Genomic DNA, 16,026 nt, shown 5'->3' on the forward strand with positions numbered 1-16,026 from the left:
TATAATACTGTAGTCTTTCAGCCTAAACTTGTTACATTTTTCATATTGTTGTTGTTATTCCTGTTTAGAACACAGGAGTAATGTTAAAGCATTGGGACTGAGAGAGGTTGGGAGGTTGTGCTGGAACCTCTACATAGAAACAAGCAGAGCAATTAGATAGCAAAACCAAAAACTCATGAACAGTCCACACAACAAAACTAGATGGGACTTCATTTTCTGGCCAAGATGGAATAACTGATACGATACCATGAACGACTAGAAAACAACAAAATATAGGAAAAAACTACTTGCAGACATTGGACAATAGGTAGTACAGTAACGGAGAGATGGGAAACACACAAGGCGGGCTCTGTCATCCCTCCAGCTTTCCGCCGGAGCCACTCTCCGCACCATGGTTTAAGAAGGGGAAGCAAGCAGAGCATGTTGGTGTGCTGAGTTCAGCCTGTAGTTGGGGAGGGCCTATCTGGCTAGAATTTGCAGGTTAGGTTGGCAGAGAGGAGGGAGCTAGATAGATAGGAAAACAAAAAGCAAAACACCAGAAATCTGTATGGGGTCTCTGCAGAAGGGCCAGCAAACAATCGCTACAGCGCTTTCAACAACAATTTCCAGGCTTGTGGGGCTGAGGCATTTGAATCCTTTGTTGAATACCTGGGGCAATCAGTAGAATCCCTAGAAGGTCAGACCTTGGTACCGTGTTTCAGTAAAAAATTAATGCTTTTTGCTCCAAAAGACGCATCAGAGGTGATGGTCCGGCTAGGTCTTATTTTCTGGGAAACATGGTAGTAGAGCTAACATAGCCAGGGGGTGAAGCGTTAGACACATACGAACAGTTTAAAAACAAGCCTTGAATGGATCATGCTGATCCTCAAGTGACTTGACTACCTGTCAGAACAACATTCTTAAAAAGGGAGACAACAACATCGAGTGATCAACAGTGTAACATTCTGAATTATAAATATGCTCAGTGATTTAACATAATGAGGAGGGAAATGGAAGGTTTAAAAAATGGAACTTACAAATCTGAAAAATACATCTAAAGTGAAAATTTCACTTCATGAAATGAATAGCAGAGAAGTCCAAAGAACAGGTCAGCAAACTAAAAGATACAGCAAGAAAGTATTCAAACTGAAGCACAAAGAGAGAAAAACAACTGAAAAGTGAATAGAATCTCATTGACCTGTGGGACAATATCAGGTGGCTTAACATGTGATATTTTTCTCAAAAGAAGGGAAAGAGAATCAGAAAAAAAAAAGAAAATAATGGATGCAATTTTCCAAATTCGAAGAAAGCTGTAAATATAGATTCAAGAAGTTCAGTGAAGTCGAAGCAGGATAAATCCTTGTGACCTTGGGGTCGGCACATTTTTCTTATGCCACAGAAAGCATGCATTATAAGAAAAAAAATGATAAATTAAACATGAGAATTGAAAACTTCACAGAACTAAGTGTTGATGAGCAGGTGGTAAAACGAACTTGCTAATGGGAATATAAAATGTTATAACTATTTTGGAAAACAGTTTAGCAGCTTCTTATAAAGTTAAATATATGCTAATCAGCCAATTCAGAAATTCCACTTCTAGATGTTTATCTAAGAGAAATGAAAATATTTTTACAAAAAACTTCATAGTTGAACGTTCATAGCACCTTTGTTGTTAATGGCCCCAAACCAGTAACAATCCAAATGTCCATCGACAGATGAATGGATAAGCAAATTAGTACATTCATGTAATGAATACTAAGCAATACCACAGAATATGCTCAATATGGACAAATGTCAAAGACATGCTCAGCAAAAGAAGCCAGAAACAAAAGAGTACATAATGTATGCTTCCATGAAATTGCAGTGAAATTCTCGATCTGGCAGAAGTAATCAATAGTGTGACAGAAAGCAGATTAGCATCTGCCCAGGCCTGGCAGTGGGGTAGGGAGTGAGTGGGACGGGGTGTGAGGGAAGGTTTTGGGATGACAGAAGTGTTCTTAATCTTGGTTTTGGGGGTGATTACACAGATGTCAGTAACTCATAAAACTGCATTTTTATTGTATATAAATTATATTTCAGTAAAGTTGATTTTGATAAATAACGGGGAAGTGAAGGGAGATAAACAATTATAAGCCAGGTATTTTATGTCATTTAATCCTCGCAGTTACTTATTCATTCAAGAATATTCAACAAATACTTTTTGAGGTTCTACATACCAGCCTCTACGCCAGGTACTGAGGATACAGTTCTGAGCAAAAACTATCAGGGTTTCCACTAATCCTAATGGGCAGTTATTTTATTTGGAAGAGAGAATAAAAAGTGTCCCTCAGGGAAATACTAAAAAGAAAGTGCTATAAGAGCATATAATACATCTTTAACATACAGTATATGCTCTCGTATGATATATGATGTGATACATATTATATATCTCATATAATATATGAGGCACTTTTGTACCTTGGTTTCTTCATTTGTAACTACTACCCATCTGATAGGGTTATTTTAAAAGTACTAAATGAGTACACTAATATGTAAAGTGTTTTGACTGGTGCCAGTAGATAGGAAGCGCCCAGTAAGTATTAGTGCTGCTATCTTGAGGACATTTGACAATTCTAATTGTCTAATGTTTCAGCGGTACATCTGTACTAACTAACTCAAGGAACACTGGAATACGTTCGACCAGGTTTGAGGGAAGAGATTATGAGTTTGACTAGAAATGTGGGGTTTTAGGTACTTTTGAGACACCCAAGTGGAGATGTCCTACTGTAGTCAGCTGTGCAGACTTGTTGGGTACAGCCCTTAGAAGCAGCCGAAGGGCTTGAGCTGGAGATACTTGGGAGCGTGTTCGGCATGTAGACTGGAATCGCCTTGAGTGTAGATCAGATCATCAAAAGAGAAGCTGGTATGTCCATACACACTTATACATACATGTAGCGGAGGCACTGAGATGTGAATCTTGAGGAACTCCAAGTTACTTGGTGTGCCATTTTAATCATCTCTCTTTTGTTTAACATATGGTTTGCCTCTATTTTTTGCCTGACTTCCAAAATACAAGATGAAACAAAAGGAAATAATTAGGTATGAAAACAAATTATTTCGGGTAGTTAGAAGAGGTGGAGGAACCCAGGTTCTTAGTGAGATGACAACCAGTGGACACCAATTATGACTCTGTTTCCGTGCAGCTGAGAGAAGACGGGAAATGTGTTTAGCAACTCGGATTTCATTTTCAGACCAAAATATATATGTGTTCATCTGCAAAGATAAATTGTTGGAAAATTTCAAGGAGACAGGGTAACAGTGGACATTGTTTAAAAACAGAAAAAACGGGATTTTGCAAAACACTTATTGATGATGTCCTCATTTGCAGTTCTTATATTTATCCTTAGATATTTAAGTAGCTTCTTTTTCCCATCAGGCTCTTTTGATAGTTTTGACTATAGCTTTGACTAGGGGCTAGAAGAACTGAGGCCATGGCTTTGCCTAAAGTACAGGTAAGGTTTTTTTTCTCAAGCCCTCTCTTTTATATTTTTGACTATATGTTTTATTTTCACCCTTAAAATAAAAGACAAACACATAGTAATCTGCAACTTTACCAATTTTTAATTTACAAACTACTCTAAAATTAGGATTTGTTTTATGACTCTAAATAAAAAAAAATATTAAATATTTTTCTTGGCCTTTATTTTTCCCTCTAATCATACTTTTTGATTAATTCAGAGTCATTGTTATAATTACATTTGATTTATTCATGAAACAAGCCTGTATTAATTTCCTCCTTTTGGCAGGAATTGTGTATGCTGGCTTTTAGGGCTTCAGTGAAGATATGATTCTGGCCCTTCAGGATTTCTCAGTATGGTGGGGACGAAAGTATGTTATTAAAAAAAAAAAAGGAGGGAGACTAGTATGATAAGTGCATAATAGTGGCATTTGTAAGATATTAAGTAAACAAGATATTTCCCACCTGGGATACTGGGAAGATCCTTCAGAGGTAGAATGGATTGGGGCAGCAGCTAATTCGGTCACCCCCCAGGATGGGAGGCTGAATGGAAAGGAGAAGATGGAAGTGCATCATTTTATTCACTCCTTCCAGTAGCTCTGTGAAGAGATTTGTAATATTACACTTTACAGATGGGGAAACTAGTAAGGGGATAGAGTCAAGGTTTTAACTATTGTGAAACTCCAGAGTTTGTGTTCTTGATCTCCAGGTCTCTTGAATCTCTCATTTCAAAAACAGAAAAATTTTGCTTTTCTGTTTGGAGGAATCATGGTTTCTTCTACGAGATAGGATAGTTTTGGATGCTGGTTGATGCTGTTTCAGAAACGGTAATGATCCTGGATGAAAAGAAAAGGGAAAGAAAGCCCAGATCTCTCTCTCTAGCAGAATTCACTGCGCCTGGAGTCAAACGCAGGGTGAAAGGGTTTAGGTTATGTGTGGATCTCTCTTCAAGTAGAGCTCAAGTCGGCTTGGGTGCAGAATATTCTCTTTTCCTAGCATGACAATAAAAAGAACATGGCTTTACCGTCAAATACAATGAGAATTGAACCCCATCTGCGAGTTGTGTGACCTTGATAAATTACTAACCTCTCTGAGTATCACTACCTAGCTTATAGGGCTGGCATGAGAATTAAGGTAACATATGAGAAGTGTATAAGACAGTACCAAACACAGAAGATGTCATCCTTATCTCCAAACAGGCTCTAGAGAGGGCTCCCATTAAAAGATGGAATTAGAGAACTTTTTACAATTTTCCTAAACATTTCTGGACTCTTGTTTAGAATTATCATGACATTATTTCATTTGATCCTGATAAAAGCTCAGTGAAGTAGGGTAGGCCAAGTATTTATAGATAAGAAAATGGGGTCCTCTTTCTAATTTCTTAAAATCCTTTGGAAACCTATTGGATGAAAAAGATTTCCGAGAACTCTAGATGGTATGATAGTGACATCTACTGTAACAGCTCATATTATTACAGTCTTGGAAGAAGCTGCAGTTTAGATAATTTAACAGTATCATCAGGAAGAACTTAACAATTGATTTCATCACTTGCCATTTTTGGGGAGAGAGGAGGTATAAAATGTATCGTCAAATATGTTTTGTTTAACAGAAGCACTTGTATAAATAATTGCAATAAATCTCAACTTTCCAAAACTGCTATGACTTAGAAAATCCGGATTATTAAAAGAGGTTTAAAGATATTACTGCATTCAACTGAGAATTTAAAGTTTCAGGTAAGGTAGTCCTATGATTGGTGTTTGGGCTAAAGAAAACTAGATTTGATAAGTGCAGGCTTATTAGGTGGAGGAGACCAGAGAGAAGGAAACAGCCAAGGCCAAAGTGGTCAAAAGAAAGTGAAAATGTAGCAAGTGTTAGAGCAGCTTAGGTGAGGTAACCACCAGTTTCCCTCGCCACTCTCCCACCCCCCACCCCCCCACCCCCCCCAACCCTGCAGTGGAGAACATGAGCGGGGGATGATAGGAAGGCAGGTGATAGACCCACACCATTTCATTAGGAATTTGAATTTCAGTTAAAAAGCAACTTTGATAGATTGTGGTGTTAGTACAGATATAGCCTAAGCTCTTACCTTTGCAACATTACACAATTAGAGTTGTTATTGACCTGAAAACATTTAGTAAAAAAATCCTGAAACATCAAAAAGGTTTGTGTTCAATATGTTATACTTGGTCATAAGAGGAGGGATATAAACAGATGAGAAAGCATTTCCACTAGAGTTAAAACAGAAAAGTTGTGTTTGGAGGATTAATTTGGTAACTAGACGAGTCTCTGGCCATTCCATTTGAAAGTTCACTAAAATCTATTTTTTAAAATAAATTTGCTAAGCTTTGTTCTTTTTATTTATTGTAAGTTACATTCTTGTATCAGGTTTTAAAATACTTAATTTTGAAATGTTTCCATTATACAGGAAAAGTTCAAATATTTCAGATTAACAGACATTCATCCACGTACCCACTACCCAGATTTAACAGATATTAACATTTTGCCACATTTGCCCAGATATTTTTTTAAGGAAATAAAATTTTACATACACAGCTAAAGACCCTTTTTCCTAAGCATGTTTTTGTACTTTCTGTAAGTATATAGTTATGAACAACGTATATTATGTGGGAACTTTTGTTGATAGCTGCTTTGGAGAACGTTTGAGAATACCCAATAGAATTGATGATGGTCTTAGTCAATTATCTCATGAAACATAACAAACCACCCCAAAATCGAGTGCCTAAAACAGTGATTTTTTTTATTTCTCTTGGCTCTGTGGGTTACCTTGGTGGCTCTTCTGCTTGTTTCACCTGTACTCATTGGTGGGGCTGCATTCAGCCAGGACACTGGCTGGACTGGAAGTTTCAAGATGGCTTCACTCACATGTTTGGCAGTTTATGCTGGTTGTCAGCTACAATGTTGTCATTTCTCTGCCATGTGGTCTCTTATCTTACAGTACGCTAGACTGGCTTGCTTCCACGGTGGTGTGAGGGTAGCCATCAAAGAAAGTAGAAGTTGCAGGGCATCTTGAGGCCTGGGCCCACAGAGTATGGCTTCCATGTGTTTTGTTGGTCAAAGCAAATCACAAGGCCAGTGCAGATTCAAGGTGAGGGCGAATAGACTCTCCACCTTTTGATGGTGGGAGTGGCAGTCACATTGCCTAGGAGCATGGGAAGACTTGTTGTCTCTATCTTTGAAGACAGTCTACCACATTGTCATAGTCTCAGTTCAGCTGTTTTATTCCTGTCTGTCCTGGTGAAACTCTTTCACAAAAGCAGACATGTGTTACAAAGTTGTTCACGGGCAGACTTGTTTATAATAGCAACAATGTGAAACAATATAAATATCCTTCAGGAGGAAAATGGATAATAAATTTTAGTTTGCTCATAGAGTACCATATAGCATTTAAAATGAAGTATAGCTATGTGAATCATTGTGATTAATTCTAAAAATAGGTTGAGTGAAAAAAATCAGGTTGGAAAAGAATATGGATAGAATTATATAACTTGTAAGTTTAACATTTGAAATTTCTCATGTAAGCTAGTGAGGATTTTGTTTTTGCTTTTGCTTTCAAACCAAAGCTTATCTTTGGATAGCCTCCTTAGAACTTGGAACTTTGAGTGGCTTCCATCCTGGGACGGCCAGTTAAGCTCTCTTTTAAGCTGGCTCTCTGGCCAGACTGAGTTAAGCTCTCAGTTAAGCTGGCTCTCTGGCCAGACTGAGTGCTTTTTCTGGTCTAGCCATCACTAACAAGTCTATGTTTAGTTTGTTGACCATTTGAATGCAATTTTCTCGTAGTGCAATTTTATCAGTATGGGTGAAAAAATCATCTTAGGGTACAATTCTTGAGATACTCACTTAACATCACTGTCTAAATTTATACCAATGTAACTTCTGAGTTTGTTTATTATTGTAAATGGGGAGGATGATATGCATCTTATAGAGGTGTTGGGAAGACCGAGATAATGCATAAAACATTTAAAGCAGTATCTGGTATATGGTAAATGAGCTATAAACTGAAGTTCAAGAAAAGAAATAACAAATATATAGAATGGCATCAATGTTAAGTTCACCGTCAGTTGTGTACTGACAAGGTAGGATTGCTTTAATTACAGCGGGCTTCTGAAATTAGAAAAATCCATTATGATTTACATTTTAAAGAATGTTTAAATTTATCAAGTTCTTTATAAAGTTCATTATATAATTTTATTATCCAGACAACTTTGTAAAATAGTTATCTTCTATCTAACATAGACTCCAAGTTTCAGGACAGGCTAAACAAGCAGTGGTAGTAGAAAGCTTATAGTATTTAATTTGTTCTAATGAAGGCATATTAAAGTGGAAATAATGATACTGTTGTATTTTCGTTTTTATGAGTTAGGTTTGTGTGCTTTAAATACTTAGATTCTGAATAAATTTGGGGCTCTGGACTTTTTCTTCGTGTGTGGGGCGGGGAGAGAGAGAGGGAGACACTATAGAAGGGGTTGGTTATGTCCTAAAAAATCTTACGGAAATCTTTGGAAAAGGAGAGCCACAGCCTCTCTCTCACTCAGCTCTGTTAGTGTTGTATTCCCCCTTCCCACAAAGGTCATATTTTTAAATACGAGGCTGATTGGCAAGATTTTTTTTTTTGTTTTGGTAAATTTGTAAATGTTTGATGGTAGTTTAGTATGTATATGCCAGGGATTTGAGGAGATTCCCTTAGGTTGAATATGGATTAACATTAACCACCGATTTGGCTAATCTTGTAAGATTTGCTATACCAGATGTTGCCGATTTATTTGGTGGCTAATGTTCAAATGTATGAGTCAATTAATTCTTTCTCAAAAGTAAAAGTTACGCATCTTTTTTTTTTTAATTTTCTGATTTGGTTTATGTTTAAAGTTTAAGATAAACCTATAAATTAATGATTCTGAGTTTTGTGGAATGAAACTATTGGTAGTTGGTATCTTGAGTAGTCTAACTTGTTGAATAATTCCCATTTTAGGATGTTTTGTAATTTTAAAAAAAAAATAGGTACTGCATGTATTAGATCTTTATTATCTCTTTTTGATAGTATCATAAATAAATCACCTTTTACCACTTAATATGGATTTACTTCCAGGTAAGTAAATTTGACTTTGCTTGGAATCATATGTCAGTGTTAGATTAGTTTTGAAACAGCTTATACTTATCATTTATCCTGTGACTCTGAAATACTTTAGAAACAAATAACATTAAATTATTTTTTTGTTTTATTTTATATTTCAGAATCTCTTGATTTTGGAAGAAATTCCTGTTGACGAATATGACTGAGTTCTGGCTTATATCTGCTCCTGGGGAGAAAACATGTCAGCAAACATGGGAGAAATTGCATGCGGCAACTACAAAGAACAATAATCTTGCTGTTACTTCCAAGTTCAACATTCCTGATTTAAAGGTAAAACTGCACTGTGCAAAATAGTGTATGTGAGTTCATCATGAAAGGGAGGACAGTCGTGTCTCTGCTTACTTTTTGGTTAGAAATTAGATATCCAGGTTTCTTCTCTAGCCATTGGCATAATTTAAAACCTATCTTGTTCTTTCCGATGTTCAGATTTTAGATAATGAGGAAATTGAGATTGTAGAAGTAAACGCCAAAACAAAATATTTTTCTAAACTTTTGTGCTTTTCTAAATTGTAATTTAATTGCAGTGAGAAATCTTACAAAAAGATATATTATATTCACAATTAATGATTTTAAGAAGTGAAAAAGCTTAGTAATATATATTCCTAAATATCACAGTGAATCCATTTTTCTGTTATTAAGTTCATATAATGCTCACTAATGTAAATGTTTTACCATTGCACCTCTTTAATCATACTTGGCAGATCTAACCTAATTATTTAATCTAGTTAATCTATTTAACATTTATTAATGATCAGTAACCTAGCCACCCCAAAGTGAAACAGACTGTCAGTAATCAGTTGAATTTTTGTAAAGAAGGAAAAGATCATGGTATTTATATTTTTCTGGTTAACTAAGTGAGGCAGTTATACACAGTACTCATTTATGTAAGAAATACTTAAAATTACTAGTTCTTAGTATTTGGGGAGTTATGAATTCCTTCGAGAGACCGATATGGACTGTGGACATTTCTTCCCAAATGTGCTCGCTTACACACAGGTTTTTTTTGTTGCTAGTTTCAGGTGTACAAAACAATGTAATTGTTAGACATTTACACCCCTCATGAAGTGAGAGCCCCCGTCCCCAATCTATCACCCCTCCGACATCACACATAGCCGCCACAGTTCCACTGACCCCATTCCCTGCCCTGACACACATACAGTTTTGCATAGAGCTTCAATTACAGGCTCTTTGATGCACAGTCATGGACCCCTGCTAAGAGCTGCTTTTGTAAAGCATGGCTTCAAATGATTCACCGTCACTGGGCAGCACAGGCCTGCCGTTACGGAACCTTCACATTTTAAATGGTGGTTGTACCCACGAATTAGAGGATTATTTTGTACATATAAATAGCTTTGAAATGTCTGGCAAACATGTTTTAACCACACTTGCACATTATGAAATAAAAAATGGAGAACTTAAGATTTATGCGCCCTTCAAATCAAGATGTTGTATCATCTTGTAAAAAAAATAAAAAAAAAAAAGATGAAACCTAAGTAATAAAATGCTATACTTCCCTTCTAGGTTGGCACACTAGATGTCTTGGTTGGTTTGTCGGATGAACTGGCTAAACTGGATGCATTTGTAGAAGGGTAATGTACTTACATGCACAGACAAGGGCAGAATTATCAGGCTGCCTGAATATTAGCTTTGTTATCACATGTATGTTCTGCTTATTGGGATGGTTTTAGAAAGCGATGATTCTTTTTTCTTTGTAATCAACTTTATGAAGATACAATTTATATACAATAAAATACACCTGTTTGAAGTGTGAAAATATAATTTTTATTGAGATATAATTTACATACCGTGCAATTCACCTATTTAAAATGTGCAACTCAGTGAGTTTTAGTATATTCACAGAGTTGTGCAGCCACAATCAACATTTGTATATTTTCATTACCCCTACCCACCATCCTGTTCCTATTAGCTGTTACTCCCTGCTCCCGACAGCTCATTAATTAATCTGCTTTCTGACACTATAGATTCGCTTGTTCTGGACATCTCGTTGGAATCATGCTATATGTGGTCTCTTGTGACTGGCTTCTTTTCCTTAACATAATGTTTTCAAGGTTCAGCCATGTTGTAGCATGTATCAATACTTAATTGCTTTTTATTACCAAATAACATTCCATTGTGTAGATATACTACATTTTATTAATCTATTCATCAGTTGATGGACATTTAGGCTAGTTCTACTTTTTGGCTAGAATGAATAAAGCTACTATGAATTATTTGTGTATAAGTTTTTGTTTTCATTTCTCATGGATATGAACCTAGGAGTGGAATTGCTGGGTCATAAGGTAACACTGTTTTTAGCATTTTGAAGAACTGCCAGACCATTTTACACCTGGACCATTTTACAGTCCCATTAGCAGTGTATGAAAGTTCTAATTTCTCCACATTCTTGACCATGCTTGTTACTATCCATCTTTTTTATTATAGCCATCCTAGCGGATATGTAGTATTTTATTGTGTTTTTTACTTCTGTTTTCCTGATGGCTGATGATGTGTTGAGCATTATTTTAATGTGTTCATTGGCTATTTGTATTTCTTCTTCGGAGAAATGTCTATGTTGGATCCTTTGCCCATTTTTTAATTTGCCTTTTTTGTTGAGTTGTAATAGTTCTTTACATATTCTAGACACTTATCAGATGACTTGTAAATATTTTCTCCCATTCTGTGATTTGTCTTCACTTTCTTGACAGTGTACTTTGCAGCACAAGTATTTAATTTTGGTGTCCAGTTTATTTTTCTTGCTTGTAATTTTTATACCAATCCAAGGTCACACAGTTTTATATTTTCTTCTAAGAGTTTTATAGTTTTAGCTTCTACATTTAGGTCTTTGATCTGAGTTAATTTTTGTCTGTGGTATGAGGTTGGAATCCAGCTTCATTCCTTTGCGTGTGAATAGCCAGTTGTCCCAGCACCATTTGTTGAAAAGACTATTCTCCATTGAATTGTCTTGGCACCCTTGCCAAAAATCAGTTTGAACATAAATGTGAGCATTTATTTCTGGACTCAGTCTAGTCCATATTTCTTTTTATCCCATAGTTCTGTTTTTATATGCTAGTGCTACATTGTCCTGATTATTTTAGCTTTATAGTAAGTAAAATCGAGAAGTGTGAGTTCTCCAACTTTGTTTTTCAAGATTTTTTTGCCTACTCTGGTTTCTTTCATTTCCATGTGAATTTTGGGATCATGGTGTCAAATTTTGGCAAAGAAGTCAGCTGGAATTTTGATGGGGATTGTGTTGAATCTGTAGATCAATTTGGGGTGTATTGCCATCTTAATAATGTTGTAAGTCTTCGATTCGTGAACATGGGGTGGTATGCCATTTATTTGAAGATGGTTATGCGTTTGTCTTCAGAATTCAGTTCTATTAGAATTTTTCTAAGCTTCGGTTTTAGTCACTTTTGAAATACAGTTACTGTGTATTTTAGCTGAAGTTGGGTATGGAATCCTTGCTAACTTTCTGCATTTTGGTTAGTGTACAATCCCTTTGACTTTTGGAATAGAGATCTTTTAAATACTTAGGGCGTAGTTAAATAGGTATGATCTGTAAAATACAGAATTTTGGAGAATCTTAGAAATGTACCTTGATTAAAGCTTTAAGGGAACAGGCCTGAATAGTAGGGGACTTACTCTCATAATCCATACAGAATGGTTTCCCATTTATGCTGTTATGCTTTTCTGAATTGATAGAACCACCAAAATGCAATGGCTCTGGTAATAGAGTCTTGAGATTTCGCAGAGAGATTTTTTTAACTTAACAACATGTAATAAGGAAATAAACAGATGTGAAGATATACTGATGGTCTTTAATACTGGAGCCAGAAAGGCCGGCTAGGAGATAGTTTTACAGTAGATTAGGGAAAGAGATTAAAAGCCTCAGCTAAGACCAGGCACTTGGCAATAAGAATGGAAAAGAGAGGATGAAAGAAAAATAACAAATTACTTTAAGGTTAGTAATTCCATGCATTCATATAGAGCAAATGTGAAAGTCATTATTGATGATATTCTCAAAGAACTAATTGGTGGTAAGAATCATCTCTTGGTTTCCTGAGTAGAGGTTTTTAATTAAAAGAGTTTGAGGAAACTTTTTGTGGTTGCTGTCCCCGAGCTGATTGTCTTTCCTACAGTCCTGTTTACCTCATCACGTTTTCAGGTCATGACAACCCAAGAGACATTGAGAAGGGTGGCTCCTGAGAACATAATTATTAACACTTATTTGGATCCTCATTAATTACCTCGATGGCTTCATAGGTCTTTCTTTAAATGGTCAGTGGAATGTCCTGAATGTAGTTTAAAGTTTGGTCACATTTTTTAGGGAAGGAATCTGGAAAGTATTTTTGGTCACATTTTAGGGAAGGAGTCTGGAAAGTATTTAGGGCAAATGTAGTTCATTTAATTAGTAGAATTGAAAGTAACCTGTGTAGGTCGTCAGCTGTTCTTTTCTGCACTGTTATGCAATCTTGTCTTCATCCGTCTTCCTGAAAGATGTGAGGAATTTAAAAATCATGTGGTTGTTAGACCTTGGTAGAATTGACAGATGGTAGCTTAGTGATATAAATGTTTTAGTTTTTAAAGTCTGAACATTGTACCATGTGGAATAAATGATAGTTTATACTTTTTCAGTCATCTAATCATAAGAGCAGATTTTTTTTTCAGGTGACCGTGTGTAGTTGCTCATAGATAGGCTTGTGGAGATACATAGGGAGATGATGACGTTCTGAGTCGATGTTAAGTTTATAGATTTGACACCAGATACACTCTGAACTTTTTCTGTGGTAAACATATGCACATTTTTGAATGTCCATAGCAAATGGTTCTGTTTACAAGATGTTCGTCAAGTTATATGGGAATAATGGTTTGAAGGAATAGGTGAATTTTGGAGACACAGCCAAGTGTATGTACAAATCCCAAGTTAAGCAAGCATGTTGAAGACTTATGGCTTACATTTTTTTTGACATTGTTCCACTTTCTTAGAGTTGAGGTCATTCAGTATAGGATTGTCATTCAAATTTAGCCCTTCAGTTGCTTTTTCTGGTCCTTACTGGTTGATGTTGCAGGAGTTTCTTTTTTTTCTTCTTTTTTTTTTTTTAATTGCTGCAGGAGTTTCTTAATTCGTCTTCCAGTTTACCCTCCCTGCCACAGAGCATACAGTCATCAGAGTGATTGTCTGAAGCCCTGTTCTGACCATGTTACACTTCTCTCTAAAGTCTGACGTCAGAGGCTATCTGTCTGCAGTCTGGCCCCAGCCTACATCCCCTTCTCTTCAGCATGACGCTCTGGGCAGTATGGGCCCTCATTATTCTCTGACTGCCAGTTGCTTTTCTGCCTCTCCTGAGCTTGACTCATCATGCCCTGTGGCAAGAATATAATTTCTTCCTATCTAATCATCCTTTTAAAACCATTTCTGTCCTCCTTGGCCCTGCTCATGAGCCATGATGCTTTCTTGATTACAGTGGCTGGAAGTGATCCCTTTTTCCTGTATGCGCCTCTGCCTGTACCTTGGTAATCTCAGCTGGTACTTAACCAAAGTTTGCTTTGTATTTAGTCATTTCTATTTTTTGGTAGCTCTCCAATTCAACTTTAAGCAGTGTGGAGCTAGTGATTTTGTCTTGTATGTTTTTGAATCCCACCCAGGGCCTAGAGGCACACACGGAATGGGGGAAAAACACCAGACTCTAGAATCAAGACACCACAGATATGCCATTGTCCTTGGGGCTCTGTGACTTTGTGACTAAGTCTCTTATTCCCTTTATACCCGGTGTCTTTATTTAAAAAAAAAAGGGATCAACCAGGTGATACCTATATCTAGGTGACTCAGTAGTTTTGGCACTGTGGTTTCCTATATGGGCTTGCTCCTTGCAAAGAGTCGATGTCCAATAAAACAATAATGAATAAATGATGTAGGACCTCATTCTTCATCTGTACTGTTGCTTATGTTCTGTTGCCTGCCGGATCCCTTTCATCCTAAGTGAAAGTGCGCAATCGATGAATGCTAGCTCCCTGCTTCCTCCTTTCTTCTTGGTCCTTGCAGTCAGATCCATTGCCCAGTTTTTCAGCTTGTAGTACATGGATATTTATAGATGGCTTCTCACTACTTTTTTTCCAGACTAATAAACGTATTTCATGTAATCTCTTTAAAACTTTATTCAGTTTTGTTTTGCGTAAAACAAAATTTTTGTCCATTTTATCTTTAAAGTATTATTTATAGACGTTAATACCCACTTTTCTATATTATATAGATATGTGCAATGGGAACATATGTAGTCAAATTCATGTCTTTATGTAATGTGTTCATTGTATGGCATGAAATTTAGGTCTTTTTCCTGAAAATGATTTTTTTTTTTTCCCAAGGGTGGTTAAGAAAGTAGCTCAATATATGGCTGATGTATTGGAGGATAGTAAAGATAAAGTTCAGGAGAATCTGTTGGCCAATGGAGGTAAGCTAATGTTTCATGATTTGATATTGACTTATGTAAAGTGAATGACTTAGCTATAAAAACAAAAAGTACTGCAAAACATATCTATAGATAAAGATATTAAGTACAATAGAAGGCCATTAAAATTAATTGTTACTGTATTTCTGCTAGTTACATCCTGTCCTCTGAAACACAATCTCATGTAAGACAATCTTACATATAATATAGCTTATGATAATGGATGTCAGGTCCTTCCAAAAGCAGTATTATAAGGATTTACCATAGTTCTTTCTGGGATCTATTTGTGAATTCACATTTACAAGTGTTTTTCCAAGTTATGTGTCTTAGCATTGTTCCAGTTGAATACTTGCTGTCTTCTCTAAATTTTTATTTAATAGCATTCAGCTGCTAAAGCCTTCAAACAGAAATTATTAATTTTATTGCAGAGTAATGCCTCCCCTCAAATCTGAATATTACATTTCTTTACCTTAGTACCTATAGAATAGTCTACTTCTGACCTCTCTGTATCTAGAAACTAATATTTACATCGTTTGCTCTGTATAATAATGGCTTTGTAAAGATGGCTTTGACATCACTGCTGTCTTTTGTGCTTGCATTTGTAGTTTTCTTATGGAATATCACTTTAGCATTTGCTTCATTTAAAATTAGGCTTCATTTAAAATTAGTGATATGTCATTATAATATAAAATAACCCTTTCCTTCCATTCTATCCTGTATTGCCTACTATGATAAGATCACTATTTTAACTTTGTTAAATTAACATTTGTTAAGTAGAGCCCCAGGGTGTCATGGGATGGGGATGTCATAAGATGGTGAGCCACTGTTCAACAAAAGACCTTGAGGGAAAGTGAAATAGAGAAGTTTATTACTCACAGGTCCTGGAGGAGGTGGGGCCATGTGGAGAGAGCCGGAGGGGGAACTAGGGCACAAGCCTTTACTAGGGTCTGTGAGTG

The 16,026-nt window shown here is 36.2% G+C and overlaps 1 protein-coding gene across 1 annotated transcript in view; it reads left to right on the top strand.

The window, feature by feature from the left end:
* Positions 1–16,026, top strand: part of ATP6V1C1 (ATPase H+ transporting V1 subunit C1) — a 35,429-nt gene that overhangs the window by 6,078 nt on the left and 13,325 nt on the right. The window contains exons 2-4 of the mRNA XM_033126650.1: positions 8,726–8,894; positions 10,146–10,213; positions 14,988–15,073. Coding sequence (XP_032982541.1) covers positions 8,763–8,894; positions 10,146–10,213; positions 14,988–15,073 — 286 coding nt within the window. The 5' untranslated portion in view covers positions 8,726–8,762. The remainder of the gene's footprint in view (positions 1–8,725; positions 8,895–10,145; positions 10,214–14,987; positions 15,074–16,026) is intronic.

This window comes from Rhinolophus ferrumequinum, chromosome 14 (assembly GCF_004115265.2).
Source record: "Rhinolophus ferrumequinum isolate MPI-CBG mRhiFer1 chromosome 14, mRhiFer1_v1.p, whole genome shotgun sequence".
In the NCBI taxonomy this organism is placed as follows: Eukaryota; Metazoa; Chordata; class Mammalia; order Chiroptera; family Rhinolophidae; genus Rhinolophus; species Rhinolophus ferrumequinum.